The 16,098-nt window shown below is 32.8% G+C and overlaps 2 protein-coding genes across 10 annotated transcripts in view; both read right to left on the minus strand.

Annotated features, from left to right (window-relative positions):
• The window catches only part of IMPG2 (interphotoreceptor matrix proteoglycan 2), a gene marked incomplete at its 3' end in the record, with an annotated part of 66,455 nt that extends 61,011 nt beyond the window's left edge, over nt 1–5,444 (minus strand). Inside the window, exons 1-2 of the mRNA XM_006913059.1 lie at nt 5,363–5,444; nt 4,710–4,961 (exon numbers count right to left, since the gene is read on the minus strand). Coding sequence (XP_006913121.1) covers nt 4,710–4,961; nt 5,363–5,444 — 334 coding nt within the window. The remainder of the gene's footprint in view (nt 1–4,709; nt 4,962–5,362) is intronic.
• A 4,580-nt stretch (nt 5,445–10,024) lies between these two features.
• The window catches only part of SENP7 (SUMO specific peptidase 7), a 134,713-nt gene continuing 128,639 nt past the window's right edge, over nt 10,025–16,098 (minus strand). For 8 of the 9 annotated variants that reach the window (XM_006913060.3, XM_025047740.1, XM_025047739.1 and 5 more), the window contains 5 exons: nt 15,856–15,908; nt 14,535–14,578; nt 14,372–14,440; nt 13,564–13,714; nt 10,025–11,537 (listed from right to left, as the gene is read on the minus strand). In XM_006913060.3, coding sequence (XP_006913122.1) covers nt 11,400–11,537; nt 13,564–13,714; nt 14,372–14,440; nt 14,535–14,578; nt 15,856–15,908 — 455 coding nt within the window. In that variant the 3' untranslated portion in view covers nt 10,025–11,399. The remainder of the gene's footprint in view (nt 11,538–13,563; nt 13,715–14,371; nt 14,441–14,534; nt 14,579–15,855; nt 15,909–16,098) is intronic. The other variant, XM_025047734.1, reaches the window with a different exon arrangement.

Below are 16,098 nucleotides of genomic sequence, written 5' to 3' on the forward strand. Positions count from 1 at the left end.
TTCCCTAGTCACAAAGTAAAATTTACAGTAGGAGATAGGCTTAGAAATTGTGTTATGTGAGGGTCACATGTATATGTGCATGTGCATGTGGTTAGAGGAAGAGAGGGCATGGAACCTCTTTTAAATAATATAACTTCATATTTGTCTGGTTATTTTAAAAATAAGTCACTATTGTTAACTAATTTTTTCTTATCTGTGTTAGACACATTGCCTATTTTTAGTCTTTAAATAGTAATATGAAATTTCCAAATAAAATGACAAACTGGACAAAAATAATAACAATTGCATTGAGTAAAAGAAGCCAGAAAAAAGAGTACACAGTGTAATGACACATACATATAAAAGTATAAAAAATGAAAACTAATACGTTGTGATAGACAGCAGATTAGTGGTTGCTTCAGTACTAAGGTAAAGGAAGGTAGTAAGGGAGGGAGGGATTATAAAGACACATGAGAAAATGTTTCGGGGTGATCGATAAATTAAGCGTCTTAATTATAGTGATATTTTTGAGAGTAAATACATTTGTTAAAACTAATCAAATTATATGCTTTAAATATGTGCAGTTCATAATCCATCAAAGTATACCTTAACAAAGCTATATTTTAAAAGGCCCAACTACAAACATTTTTTAAAAATGAGAAGGTACTATTAATTACATTCTACTCCAACCATTCTAAATATCTGTTTCATTTTATAAATCACTAGGTTAAATGTAATTGCTTCTTGCTTAAATGAAAATATTTTTCAAATCTATTAAACCAACTAGCAACTGATGCCAAATTCTCTATGAAGAAAAATTTGAGCAAATCACTAGAATGAGTTAACTTGCTGTAAAGAGCTAAGATTCTTGATTAGATGTTAAGTGGATCTCTCGCTCTAAATTCCAAACATTTGGTTCCAAGGGTATAATACAATTACCTCCTCAAAATCTCTTCAAAATCAAGATCTATGCTGAATATTCATTTTACCTAATTTTCAAAAATTAACAAATAAAATAGCTACCTTTTACTATGCCAGTAATAGTTATATCAACATTGCTGCAATCTTGATGTGCTGTCCTAGCCTTTTTAGCTTTTTAAGTTCCCTTTCTAAGAATTTCATTCACAGCACCTGTATCTTAAAGTCAATTATTCTAAGAATGTTTTGTTTTTCTTTTTGTTGGCTCTTTTTCAATAGTATCTCTTGAATTCCTAAATACAAGAGAAAAGCAAGTAAAAGGCATAACCATATTCCTTAAATGATTGATTATAATTGGTTATTTCCTTTTTATCATTTAACCAGCAGCTATCTAGCTATTCCATTCTACTTTAAAATAACATAAAGTAAAAATCCATGTAGTAGAAATCATATTTTGATAAATTATAAACTATCATCCTCATTCATCTTCAATTCACTTATTCTCTTCTTATGCTTTTTAGAATTTGCCACTACTGGCATATGCCCTATACACAAAAGACCAGGTCAAATGGATTTAAAAGTAAAAGGCAAGCTTATTGCTTAATAATGTTTGATAGCCCCCAAATACAATCAGGACATATAAATACACTCCAAAAAAAGTTAAAAAAATAAAAAGGTGCTAATACATTGTGCCACCTTAAGAAACAAAAAATCAAATATATAAATATATATCTGGTATTAAATTTTTCATTTAAAAACACTTGCTTTGGTAAGAGAAGAAAAAGAGAAGGACAAAATAAAAGAAAATAAAGGTTTTTTTAAAATAATGATATAGATGATAGAGGCTTTGTTCATCGCTCTTGTGACAAAATCAAAGTTGTGACAAAAACAGGAAGCAAACAGCAAGCAAACTCACCTGGGATCTAGATGAACAGAAGCACTACAACTAGAGGGAGAAATAAAAAATTACCCTGCAGCAGAGGAAGATAGGAGGGGGCGGAGACATGAGGCTGCCAGGTCCACAGCAGCTGAGTGGGACAGAAGCTGTTGCAGCTGCAGACGTCTCTTAAAGGAACCGTATCCACCACCAGACTTCCATGGTGATGGGACTTGTTTACTCTAAGCACCAGTGCCTGGTCGACTGCTCGGGGTCACCAGAGACTTACAGGAGGACACTGAGTTGTCAGATACAGGGCCAGAGGAGAGGATTTCTCCCCATAGCAGTGCTGGCGGTATCCATTGTTCCTCTGTTGAGCCCTCTCTGCTCCCACTGTGCTGAAGCAGTGTCACCATAGCTGAGACATTACCAAACTAGAAAACAAAGGTCGCTCCACCCAGAGGATTCCCTGAAACTCCGTCTTCCCCAACTCGCAGCCCCACCCAAGCCACATACAGTTGTATCCTCCATGAGATCAGTGCTCATGACTGAGTAGTGCCAAGACTCACACTGGTGGCAGCTGACCTCGGTTTCTGGTATGGCTTCTTGAGGCAACTATAAGCACAGCATCTGTGGATTGCTTGCTAAATCTTAACAGGTAGCCCCGGAAGGGCACAGGCTTGGGCTAAACTTGGCCTGCAGCTGAACGCCCCTCAGCAGGTGCCTCTGGACACCTACAACACAAAGCCACACTAATAAGACTAGAAGACTTAGGAGCTTTGCTTAGTACATAGAAGCAGACAGATAGGCAGCCAAAATGGGAAGACAAAGAGGTAGAAACCACGTGAGAAAACAGAGCAGAAATCCAGAAATAATGGAGTCAAGCAATCGAACAGATGCAGAGTTCAAAACACTGTTTATAAAGATGCCGAAAGAAATTAAGGGAAGAGTAGTTGAACTCACTGAGAACTTTAACAAAGAGATAAAAACATAAAAAATGGAAATGGAAATTATAAAGGGGAACCAGTCAGAAACGAAGAACACATTATCTGAGATGAAGAGTGTATTAGAGGGAATCAACAGAGTGGATGAAGAAGAGGATCAAACCACTGATATAGAGGATGAGGAAGCCAAGGACACTCAATCAGAATGGCAAGAAAAAGGAAGCCAAGACTATAACAATAATTTAAAAGCCTATGGGACATAATTAAATGTAAAAATATCCATGTCATAGGGGTACCTGAAAAAGAAGAGGGAGAACAAGAGGTTGGAAAGCTATTTGAAGAAACAATGATGGAAAACTTCCCTGACCTGGTGAAGGAAATAGATATACAACCCAGGAAGCTCAGAGAGTCCCAAGAAAGAGGAATCCAAAGATGCCCATACAAGACACATCATAATTAAAATGCTAAAGGTTAAATACAAAGAAAATATTAAAAGCAGCAGGAGAAAAGCAGTAAGTTACCTACAAGGGAGCACCCATGAGACTGGCTGCTGATTTCTCAAAGGAAACTCTGCAGGACAGAAGGACTTGACACAAAATATTCAAAGTGATGAAAACCCAAGATCTACAACCAGGAATATTCTTTCCAGAAAACCTATCATTTAGAGTCAAAGATGGATAAAGAGCTCCCCAGATAAAAATAAGCTAAAGAAATTCATTAATACCAAGTCAGTATTACAGGAATTGTTGGGAGGACTTCTTTAAGAAGAAAAAACATGAAACAAAAACATGATTAAAGAATGATAATAACCACATTCCTATCCACAAGTACCTCAAATGGAAAAGAATTAAGTGCTCCAACCAAAAGACAGAGTGACTGAATAGATAAGAAAACAAGACCCCCACATATGTGCTACCTACAAAAAACACACACAGACTAAAAGGAAGCGATGGAAAAAGATATTGCCTTGATAGACCTGGAGGGTATTGCGCTGAATGAAGTCAGTTAGAGAAAGACAAATACCACATGATTTCACGTACATATGGAATCTAAAGAAAATAACAACAACAAAAATGAAAACAAACTCATAGATACAGAGAATATTTTGAGGGCTACTAGATGGGAAGGGGGCTGGGAGGATAGTGAAAAAGGGCAAAGGGATTAAGTACAAATGGATAGTTACAAAATAGTTGTGGAGATATAAAGTGTAGCATTAGGAAAATATTCAGTAATGTTGTAATAAGTATGTAAGAAGGAAGAGGGGTACTAGATTTAGTAGGTGACCACTTCGTGAGTTATACAGATCTCTAATCACTATGCTGTACAACTGAAACTAATATATTACTGTATGCCAGCTATAATTGGAAAAATTTAATTGTACAATGTAAATACAAACAACTAATTGTCTATTATATTTCAATAAAGCTGGGAAAAAATGTGAAAAATAAAGGAAAATAAAGAAGATAAAAGAACAGCTCAGACTGACAGTTTGTATAGCCCAGTGCCTGAAAAATAGTAAGTGCTAAATAAACATTTGTTGAATACGGTTACCAACTAGAGAGTAATCAGCATGAGTTTATAGAATATCTACACTAGAAAATATTAAAGTTGATTACATTTTCATGTAAATAAAATAACTAATTAATCAAATAGGTAAATGTAATTTGACAAATATATTTTATGGGTATATTGAGGCAAATTACTATATTGAAGTAAAAATTATAATTAATTTATCCAGTAATATAAACTAGTATTTTTGAAGTGCTCAAAAATTTTAAAGCATTTCCTCTCTTAATGGAAACTTTCTCTGAAGCTGTATAAATACTGTATTCTTAGCAAATCCTTTTTCTACAGCTAGCAGAAAGGTAATATTTGGCTCAGTCTCTATCTAAATTTTTACAAGTTTTGAATTATAATGAAATACAATAAATGTGTTAGAAAACTATGTTTGAATTTCATTACAGAGCCCAAGGGTTTGAATATTTGCTTACCTCGGACTTTAAAATACTTTACATGGTTTGCCACAGCCTCTATAATACTTTCATCTGGGCAGATTTTTACTCCATTAGGAAACAGGGTGGATCGCCTTCTTCTGAGCAACCACTGAATCTCGGCCTCTCTGTGGTCCAGAAGTTGTTTCTTTTCCATAGACAGAGAAGGGTCTGCAGATTCTGAGTCAGTCGGGAGAAAAGAAACTGCACTCTCGGGTTCTTGGATTTCTCCTAAAGATAAGTAGGTTTGTGCTACAGAGTGAAAGCATAAACAATGCTTTTGATGATAAATGAAGATACAGTATGAAAGTTATAAGGAAAGGTATAAAGAAAAACTGACGTTTGTGCCTAAGGAGAAGTGTGAAACAGTCTTTTCTCCATTTAATTCCTACACCTTTATTTCAAGATTGTTAGTTACTGAAATCAAGTATACAACCAATTTCAATACAAGAAATAAAAGGAAGTAAAGGTTTGAACCAGGAATTACTAATGAATAGAAAAACCAAAATTATTGAAGAGATTTTAAAAGTTTAAATGAAGCAACATCAAAGATTAATAGAGTAGTATTGGAATGCAATTTCTTATAGCAGTCACATCAAAACTATTAGAGAGAATATAACATAAATATAAAAACAATGTAAATTTTTAAATACCTGTTAATGATGGAAGGTTTTCTTCAATCAGGATAAATATCAAAATACACAAAATCTTCTTAAAATGAGGAAACATAATCATTTGGCCAAAACCAAAGGGATGAGGAAAGGCAAAATCCTTAACTGAGCACCCAAAGCCTTAAAATTTCCAATAACAAATTGTTACAGGAAAGGCCTAACACTTAAAAGTTTATGTTCGCAAATTGACAAACATTCCAGAACCATTATATATTAGCTTAAATAAAAACGGTGTCCTTTCAAATTACCTCTCACTTCTTCTCTGAACTAAGCAGCATGCTATGAAAGTAGGAGAGATAAGCTAATTAGAACAGATGGGGAGAGACAATTTATTCTAATCTAGCCAGCTAAGCTCTTTACTAACACTCTCCTTGCCTTTAACAAGCAGTTCATGTAAAAATAATGTTTCATGAATAATTCAATTAAGTTTTACAATTTTTATAAATCTATTAGTCAATAGATAGATACATATGTTCTTTGGGTTCTTCTAGGACCTACAAGATGTAAGCCTGACGATACTGATCTAATTCAGAAGTGCTGAGCTACATGCAAAACAAAGTAAGTTTGTTTTCTCTTTGTAATAAAGCTACTGTCCTTAAATTTCCCTCCTTGATAAAAACCTTGAAAATCTTTACTTACCATGTCTCCTTCCTTAAACTATAAAATGGGATATGATAGAGCTGTGGTGAGGATTGAATTAGGTAACACACTGAAAATACTTAGAATAGTACCTGGCACATACTAAGCACACAATATAAATGATAGCTATGTGATAACAACTTTGTTGCTTAGTTTACTATTAAATGAGGTCCAGTGTGTTTATTGACATGAACTCTTGATCAAGAAAGGATAGCCTTCTCCACAGTAGGGCCAGATAAAATGCTTTGTATTAGGACAGTTGTTTTTATCAAATGAACCTGGTAGAAAGAAATTTAGTTAAAATCCTTGTGGAAGCTAGGATTTACTATCAATTTGAAATAAATGTCATGTATCTTATGTCATATATTTCAGGACATTCTCTTTAAAAAAAAAAAAAAGTTTTGTAAAGGTTTAAAGCACGTTTCTCTTGAGAATCCTAAACTATGTTAGCTAGTTAACCCTTAAGGTTTTATGCTTCAGGAAAAGCTTGCCAAGTATATTTTTCAATACAGCTTCATACAAACCACATTTTCAGCCTTTATATAAGCTAAGAAACCTAAATGACCATTAAACTCATGTGTACACAAGCATTTGCAAAATATTGGTATTTTATTTGGCAAACTTTATTGTTGAGTGTGAGAAAAAAAGCTGAAAATTCTACTAGCTAAGCCAAATTTTAAAGTTCAAAGAAGAGCTTCATATTGGCAATGCAGATGAAGGGAGAACTTTAAGGTAACAGGTATTAGTTGAGAATACGTTATAAAACAAGCCAGGAAATCTGAGAATCACAGTATTCTGGAATGAGAAAAAAACCTGGGCTCAAATATTGTTTTGACCACTATTTGATTTTATTAAATTACCTAAACTCTTTGAAATGGTTTACTCACCAAAGAAATTAGGTATGATAACCTCTGCCCATATAGCAAGGTTGCCGGGAAAAATTTGGAAATATGAAGATTCTTTGTAAACTAATGTATACTATTTGTCTTTTATTACAAGTGCATAAAGTTTTAAGAGGTTTCAAACTTTGGAATTCTCTTTTGTTCAAGCTCCAGAATGGAGCTTCCATAATTTAATAAGAAGTGTTTACTTAAGAACTTTAAAAATGTTTATTATATTGTTCTATAAAATATAGTTTGTGAGATTTCAGAAACCCGTATTTTAAAAAAAAAAAAAAACATGGACATCAATAGTGTAGCAGTTAGCATGTCTGTTTTACATGCAGAAGTGGAGCCACGTTGGGTTCATGCTGCAGTGGAGCAACAGTCCATGGTTTATGGCCATGTCACCCTGAACAAGCTCGATGTCTGATCTCAGAAGCTAAGCAGGGTCGGGCCTGATTAGTACTTGGATGGGAGACCACCTAGGAAGACAAGGTGCTGTAGGCATAAGTAATAATAAATAATTAAAAAATAAATAAAAATAAAATAATAGCAAGAAAACTTCAACTGGGTTCATTTGCTTCTAAGTAGGTTTGTCATTTTATAAATTCATTTTAACATTTAATATAATTGTAATTTTAACTGCCCCAGTGATGAGTACCATAAAGTTGTGCCATGGGAACCCAGAAGCAAGATTAATTACACTTGGAAAAGTAAAAGGGTTTTACTAGATAATATTTCAGCTAGGCTTTGAATGGCTGGGTAGCATTTCAGTGGGCAGAAGTGGGGGTGGTTAGTGGGAGGGAATAGTGGTTAGGAAAGAAACCCTGGTCACCATCAGTAAGATAGAAAAATACACTGTTTGTACAGAAAATAGATATTTGCTAGAGCAGGTAGAGGAGCTTAGAGTAAATAGGTTGAGAATGAAGGCTGAAAAGGTTGAGGTAGATTATGAATACCTTAAAAGTTTAACCAAGAATTTTGGATTTTCCCTATAGATGAAAAGATTATCTGTTTAATTATTAAGAGTTCTTATTTATGGAGATTCCTTTTAAAATTTCATCTGATGGTCCTTGAATCTTATTATGCTTCAAGAAATGTCCCAGAAATTATAGGCAAATAAGAAACTAAACATAAAACTCTGTGTTTTAGAAATAACGAATACCAGGTTCCTTCATCCATACTTAATACCAAATCAGTTGAGAATCATTTATTGACTCGGCAAAATTTTCTGAGTATTTATCATATGCTACTAACATACTAAATATAAGAAATGCAAATGTTTCAGTCATCTAAGAGCCTGTAGTCTAAAGGGAAAAACATGTATACAAATAATAAAATAAAATTGATGAGAAATATAAACAAATCATTAAGGGGGAGCAGGAGAGGGAATGAATCATTCTGTTTGAGAAAGTATGGAAGTGGTGACATTTGAGCCAAATTTTGAAAAAAATAAAGTTCACAAGAAGTAGTGAAAAGGTGCTCTGAAAAGGAAGAAGAAATAGCATGTGCAAGGCTGAGGTGTGGAGGTACAATGTTGTAATGCCTATTCCATAAACCACTGTGATCTTGAGTTCAAAGTGACTCTCGCAGTCACAGGACAATGGCCTATAATCTAGCACATTTGCTGTGTACTAGAATACAGCCCAAAAAACAGTGTTGCCATGATAGCATCAAGTAAAGCACTTGACTTCAACTGGAGTCCTTCTGAGTCCTGACACTGATTTCTCCAGCCCCTAGAAGGATGCACTCAGTTGTAAAAGAAGAGACTACCTGGGTGGGTACAGACCACACCCACATAAGGAAGCCTCAACCATACAGAACCATGTCATTTAACAGTCCCTCGGCAACGTTTCCAAATTTCCACAAGGACAAGGCCAGTTACAAGAGACTCTACAGAGGGAAGCAGGGGCCTATGTTTCCCAGAAGGGTTTTATACAGTTTAGTCAAGGAGGCCTTCAGAGTATGTAAGTCTACTCACAGTTCTCCCAGTTTGGACACAGTTAACAATTAAAGGTCTTTTCACCATTTAAAATCAATGTTAAATACAGCTAACATTTCACATTTGTTTTAGCTCAGTACATTTTCAAAGAAATAGTATTGAAAGAAAGAAAACCCAAGATAATTTCTGATGAATAAAGGGCTTAACATTGGTGTTAAGCCAAAAATAATTAAATATAAATTAATAATTGCATATGACTAAAAAGTAGGTGACAGTGGAAAGATGAGGCTAGAATACAGGTTGGAACCAGATTAGAAAGGGTTCTGTATGACAAATCTAGACCTATATTTCCCTCTAATGTAAAAAGAAACTGATTTGAAGAGATATTAAACTTTTTCTAAGTCTTTCTTAAGGAATTAGATATGACTTTTTTAAAAACTATCTTTTTCTTTTATCCTAAGATTTGTGAATTAAAAACAGTATTATCTTCTCTAGAAAGGCTTTTTCCCTGTCCAGGAACAACCTTCTTAATATCTCTCTACACCTCTCACTACCACACATTCATACATTCACACACACACACACACCCCTCTCTAGGCTGAACTCCCTCTTGTACTTCCAAAGAAACTCTATGATTGTTTTTATAGAGAATATTAGGGCTATTCATATATCTACTTCTCCAGTTAGACTATAAATGATTCAGGAATAAGAGCTGTCATTCATTTTACTATATCTAACAAATTGCCTGCCAGTAGTAGATACTCCAAAAATGTTCCCTGAACTGACAATCAAATTAACTATATGCTTGTTAAACAGGAAGAAAGATTAATCTAAGCATCAGTTACATGATTTGCACTGGCTATCTTACGATTCAAAATTTATTTCTAACTATGGTTCACATTTCTTAAGAACAAAATTACATCTCAATTTAATGTATTGAAAACACGTTTAATATAAAATGTTGATATTCTCAAAGCATTATTTCCACATGAATTTAAAAAAATGAATTTTAAACAATCTTCAAAACATGATAAAGGACAGTGGTATCTTTGAAAAACACAAAAAAAGTTAAGTCACAAGATGTATTATATACTTGCTTTTCCAAAATTAGATGTACAAAATAATTAATAGTCACCTAAAAAAGTCCCCTCCCACACACACACAAATTGGGAATGAAACACGTAATTATAAGCATCTTTATAGGAAATCTCCAAAAGACAAGTCTCTTTAACAACATAAAGATGGTGACAGGAGTAACAAAAGCTTAAGAATATTGAGGCTTAACTGACAACCTCAATTCACATGATTTTGAAATAAAATGTTCCTATATTTAGCTTTATCTTAAATTGCCTTTGCCTCACTGTTTTATATACAGTTACAATGCAAATCTAAGAGATGCTTAAAACAAAAGATTAAAATAGTCTTAAAAAACATTTTTCTTATTTGAGAAAATACATTATAGTTGTCCCCTCAAAATATTCCTAATAACATTAGAAGGTTGTAAAGTATATAACACCACCATCATAACATAAATTCAGAACCGTTATCCAAACATTTAAAAAATTAAGCTCCATGGGGATTATAGGTCTCTGAAAACTACAATTTAAAAATATAAAAGCAATGAGAGCAATGTGGCTTTACAGATGAATACTGGGTAACAAAGCTATAAAATTATATGCCTAGTTCTAACAATAAATAAGACTTTGAGGGTATTTTTTAATTAAAGTTATGAGGATACCAATGTTATCTTCTATACTTACATAAATTGTGTACATATATTCTGGGATAATGTAGGATTCAATATATAGCTATACTTCAAATAAACTAAGTTGAGTTACATATATAATTTTTAAAACCTATTTTGGATAATTAAATTTTTTATTCCAAATTTTACCCTGAATGAACTAAATTCTCAGAACCCCACATATGACATCAAAAAAAAATGGGAAAAAAATTACAGCAGAGCAATGGTTCCATTTAGCAATTGAGAAAAATAAGCTGCGCTTTGAAAGACTGAATTTTTATCATCTTCCTAACATGTCTTCTCTACACTATACAGAAGGGATGCCGTAAATGGCATTTTCTGAAGTCTTGATACTAAATTCTTTTTTAAAAAAATACACAGTATTTATACTGCATGCTTGAGCTGCAAAGTAAAGAATTACAATATAATGTGACTTGTCAACAAATTTGACAAGCACTGGGCTGGCACCAGGGAGGACCTAACTCCCCCTCAACTCCCAGTTATGTGGAAGTAAAGATCACAAAGTTTTATTATCTACAAAAAACATTCCCACATTACATATGCTATTGCATAATCCAAGCATATTTAATCAAAAATACCAAATATTTATGAAATTTTAATTTCTAAGTTTATGTATATCCCATTTCTGCTCCATCTATTCTAATAATATACCTTATATATTTTAAATAATGCTCAATGACTTATAAAACTACAGTAAGTTATTTTCTTCTCTGTGAGCTGGCTAACACAAATGCTGGTAAGCAGCTTTCCAGTAATCGTATAGAACATCTGTGTCATGTTTGTACAGATTAACTAGCTACTGCTGCCCTTCTGTTGCTGTAAATGGAGTTTCAAAATAAGCTCTCGAATATCTTCTCGTTTGGTCTTTATTACATGACGAGGGAACCATTTCTCCAAATGAATCGGGAGTTCAAAGTTAACAATAGGATCCTAAAGAGAAAAGAAAGAATGTAATTACTGTAATGGTATAAACCAAATTTATTTTAATTTCATTTTTACAAGAAATGAAAAATTGCTAACTTGGTTAAATAGCAGCTTTACTGAGATATCATTCACATACCATACAATTCAGCTAAAACATTTAATTGAATGGTTTTCGGTATATGCAGAGATCTGCAACCATCACCACAATCGACAATAGAACATTTTCATTAAATTGCTTTTGAACATCAAAATTAAATATTGTCTGTTCTGCTACAATGGTATTTAAATGAATAGTGAAAACAGAATTAGCAAACAGAGAATGATTCAGCGCAATGCAGAAGTCAGGTTGATTTCAACACAATTTTTCCCAGCATGTTAATATTTTGAAACCATTAAAACAAAGAGAAAGCCATAGCAGTAAATGAAGAATCTCAGATTAAAAATAGAAAATCCTGCAGAAGTGCCTCCTTTTAGTGCAAGAAATAGCCAATTTTATGGCTTCAAGAATTGCTGTATTTTCCATATTAAGCTTAACAAGGAAATTGCATATTGCAACTGCAAAGACTTTTCTCTGTGTTTAAAAATATAAGTAACTGCTAAAGAAGGTTACCCTTAGCATGTTTATAAACTTGATGAAACTATGAGAATCTAGATGTAATAAGGACTTATATCTTGAAGAAGGAATTAAGAGTCCCACAGTATGCTGAAAGGATAGGCTGGCTGTGATTCTGGGAGCAAATGTCAGCAGAGATTTAACTATGCAAATATTTTTATTAGAATTAATATTGTTTTCGATTGAGTTTAGTTATTAGTTATAAGTTCCACAGGTTTTGAGTGGTTCACCCCAAACCTATTTTTTTTCCACCTAAGCTCAGTTATATTAGTACATAAATTTGTAAAACACAGGTTTCGTTTTTTGTGTTTTTCCCTCAGGAATCTTAAATTGTGCTGCAACCTATATTAGAGGTATAGTCTACTGAACTGAGTCTATAAAGCAGAATTATGTAACAGACTGAGAATATGTTATGTAATAAGGCATTTTGAATATTCTAAAAACAAAATCAAATCTTTTTGGAAAGAGTATTAAAAGATCAGAACTGTCACCTTATAATAAAGTTCCAATGTGGAATAAAAAATGAGGGGGAAAAACCAACATTAACATGTTTAATGGTTTCCATAATATGTACCATATTCTACCCTATATTATACCAAAAGTTGTAACTACATACTATAACCCTCACACTTTGGAAGTACTGTTAAGGATTTTTCCAAGCAAGCATATATACCCTGCTCCTATCTTCATAAATACTGGTAATGACTGGAGTAATGGTGAGACAGTTCAAAAAGCAGAGTGATTCCTTGCTACTTAAAATTTCTTCTTTAATATTGCTACAGTTCCTATAGAGTCTCTAATGAGCTAGAAAATAGCACCCATGCTTATCATTGTACTTATTTAGCTTATGGTTTTCTGAGCTACATGAATACGTGAGTCTTTTCTGAAATTTTTTCTTCAAATTACTGTTTAACTTACTCTCCTCCCACTCACACCATATAATATTTCTGGAACTCCAAATGCATGTAAAATAGATTTTTTTGACTATAACACACTTGTCTCATGCTCTGTTTTCTTATTTACATTCTCTTTTCTCTCTGAGCAAGTTGAATACTTTCTATTGTCTTTTTTTTTTGAAATTCACTAATCCTGTCTTCTGCTGTATCCAGTCTGCTATTAAATCCATCCAATAAGTTCTTAATTTCAGATATCATTATACATTTTCAACTCTAAAATGCCCACTTGTTTAGTAGATTCTATCCCTTCATCCATTTTGTTCATCTTTGACTACTTTCTCTAACATATTAATGAAATCATTTTAAAGTTCTTATCTGCTAACTTCAATATCTGGATTATCTGTGGTTCCATTTTTTTTTTTTCTTTCTTGATTACCTATAACATTTCCTGTGTCTTTGCTTTCTCAGTAATTTGATTACATGCTGGTAACTGAATAAGAAACTTATTTATATCTTTACTTACCTTAAGGAAGCTTTCCACATATTGCAATAAATATACTCCACAATCACTGCTATTATCTTGTTTAGGAACTTTAGGGCATAAGTCCACCATGTTTGTTTTGCTGAATTCACGATGAGTTTTCCGTTTAACTTCCCACTCTACCTCTAAATACCTTAAATTGTCAAAAAGTAGAATGACTTGAGTAGAAATCTCTTTAGTATTATGCAAAACTTCCACAAAAGTAAAAGAACATTTGCTGCCAGTTGTGCTGCCTCAAGCCAAATTTCCAAAGGCTGAACTTTAACTGTAGAATTTATAATATATGAGGCTTCATGAGTCCTATTTTAAAGAAAATCATCTGAGTTTCAAAGAAAATGCTAGACCTTTGCAACAACTCAACCTTCACAACCCAAAAACATAGTCATTTATATTACAAAATAAACTAACGATTTAAAAACTTTAGCTGCTAGTTTTTTCTGGATCCTATAGTAAATTATAAAAATTTCACACACACACAAAAAAAAGTGTGATTTTCTTCTAAAATGCTACTTTCGGTAACCACTAATATTTGCAATGCTGTTTGTAAAATTACGCTTTTTGTTCAATTATGAATAAATTCTTAATTTACTTCTGATATAATCCTTGAGAAATATTGGTACTTGAATATTAACATATAATAGGGGATATTTATTATTGATTAGATTTATAGGCCTCATCTAACCATAATAAAATATAATGCTGATATAGTCTTTCCAGTAATTCTTAAGGTAGCTTCAAAATTATTAAGATTTTAGGTAACAGACTGAAGGGTAAAACTGTTATTACTTACTCTCGTAAATTCTGAACTGTGTTTTGTATAGAAGCAGCTTTCAAGGAGTCTAGTACAAGAATGCATGGCCTATGAAGAGCAAAGGAAGAAATCAAGATGTACATATTAGTATATGAAGTAAACCTAAATATCTGAAAAAACTATTTTTATAGCATGTACCTACCTTTTACACATTTTCTTTGGTACTGACATATTCATCTCGGTACTCTGAAATAACATGAATTTTTATGACTTTTCAATTAAAGTTAGTTTGAATAAATTAATATTCAGTTACTATTTAAAATTAAAATTTCAAATAAGAGTTCTTTTCATCTTTTGAAGTGAGCTAATTTCATTTTTCAAAATACACTGACTTATTTTCTCATACTGGTGAAACTAGTTTATACAGCTTTACATGTGGTCTCAACGAGTCATGAACTCTTAATTTCCTAAAAAAACAACCTGGAACTTTAATTACTTCTATTCAAAGTTATCATCTTACGCAAAAATAAATAAGTTAACAACCCGTGCTTAACATACATTTTCAATCTCAATATATGATGTCGGCAGAGACACATTTCTTCCCTCTGAAGCACAAGAAGCAGAGTATTAATGTGCATTAAGGGAAAAGAGATGGATACTTTGTTGATAAATTTGAGAAACAACAGATCAAACTTAAACAAATTTCTTTAAAGCAGAACTTCACAGAATCTTCATTATTCCAATATAACCGTGAAGCTTTAAGACAAGAATAGCACACATGGTTTACCCAACTTAAGTGACCTTAGAATTCTTTTTTATAGTGAACTGCATCTTAGAACAACTTTTCCAAGAAATCCAATTTGGGAAACCTAGCTGTAGAAGCAATAAGAAACTCCCCTATCCTGCCACTGTGACAGCAGAAAAAACCTCCTTGACTCTGCCCATCCTATACCAGTAACAGTAAACACATAGATAGGCCTGTGCCAGGGAAGCTTCTGCTATCTGTACATACAAAAAATGTATTAGATGGCTACCTCAATCAATTAAGACACTGAATTTAGACCATGTATACTAGTTTGGAGGCCCATATAAAGAAAAGTTAATAGTAACTACCTTAATCCCAGGAGTCATATTGATTGACCTTGAGTCTACTTTGAATAATTTATATTGACAATTCACAATAGAAAATAGAATATAAAATATGCTTGCTTAGCTTATTGATTACAATAAGTTCAAAAAACTGCTGACATAAGGAAAAATAAAAGTAAATCCAACCAATAGAAATTAGAAAAGTAGTCAACCAAGATGATCAGACTACTAAATAAACAAAGTTAAAATAAGCTAAACAGATGCAAAAAGAATGATAATTTCTCTTGTTCTTTCCTATCCCCACAAAATATATCAAAGAATCATAAATCAGCAAAATTATGGGCTACCAATATCCATCATAGGCCACCTCACTATGCCCTATTTTACAGATTAATGAGTTTTCTTTCTTTCACGTCTAGAAAGAACACACTTACTTGAGAATCCACTGTATCCAAGGATAGTGTTGAAGTAGTATGTAGATCATTATCTTGTTAGAAATAAAGCAGTTATGAGTATTTATTTCATGTCTAATATAAAGTATTTAGATAAGTTTAAAAATTCTAATTTGTATGCACAGTAGTATTTAAAGGGGAAAAAGTACCTGGAGTCTATTTAATTTTTTTTCATGGTTAATGTTATGAATAAAATTCAATGAACAGATAAAACTGATAATGGTT

The sequence above is a fragment of the Pteropus alecto genome, unplaced genomic scaffold (genome assembly GCF_000325575.1).
Source record: "Pteropus alecto unplaced genomic scaffold, ASM32557v1 scaffold20, whole genome shotgun sequence".
Classification (NCBI taxonomy): Eukaryota; Metazoa; Chordata; class Mammalia; order Chiroptera; family Pteropodidae; genus Pteropus; species Pteropus alecto.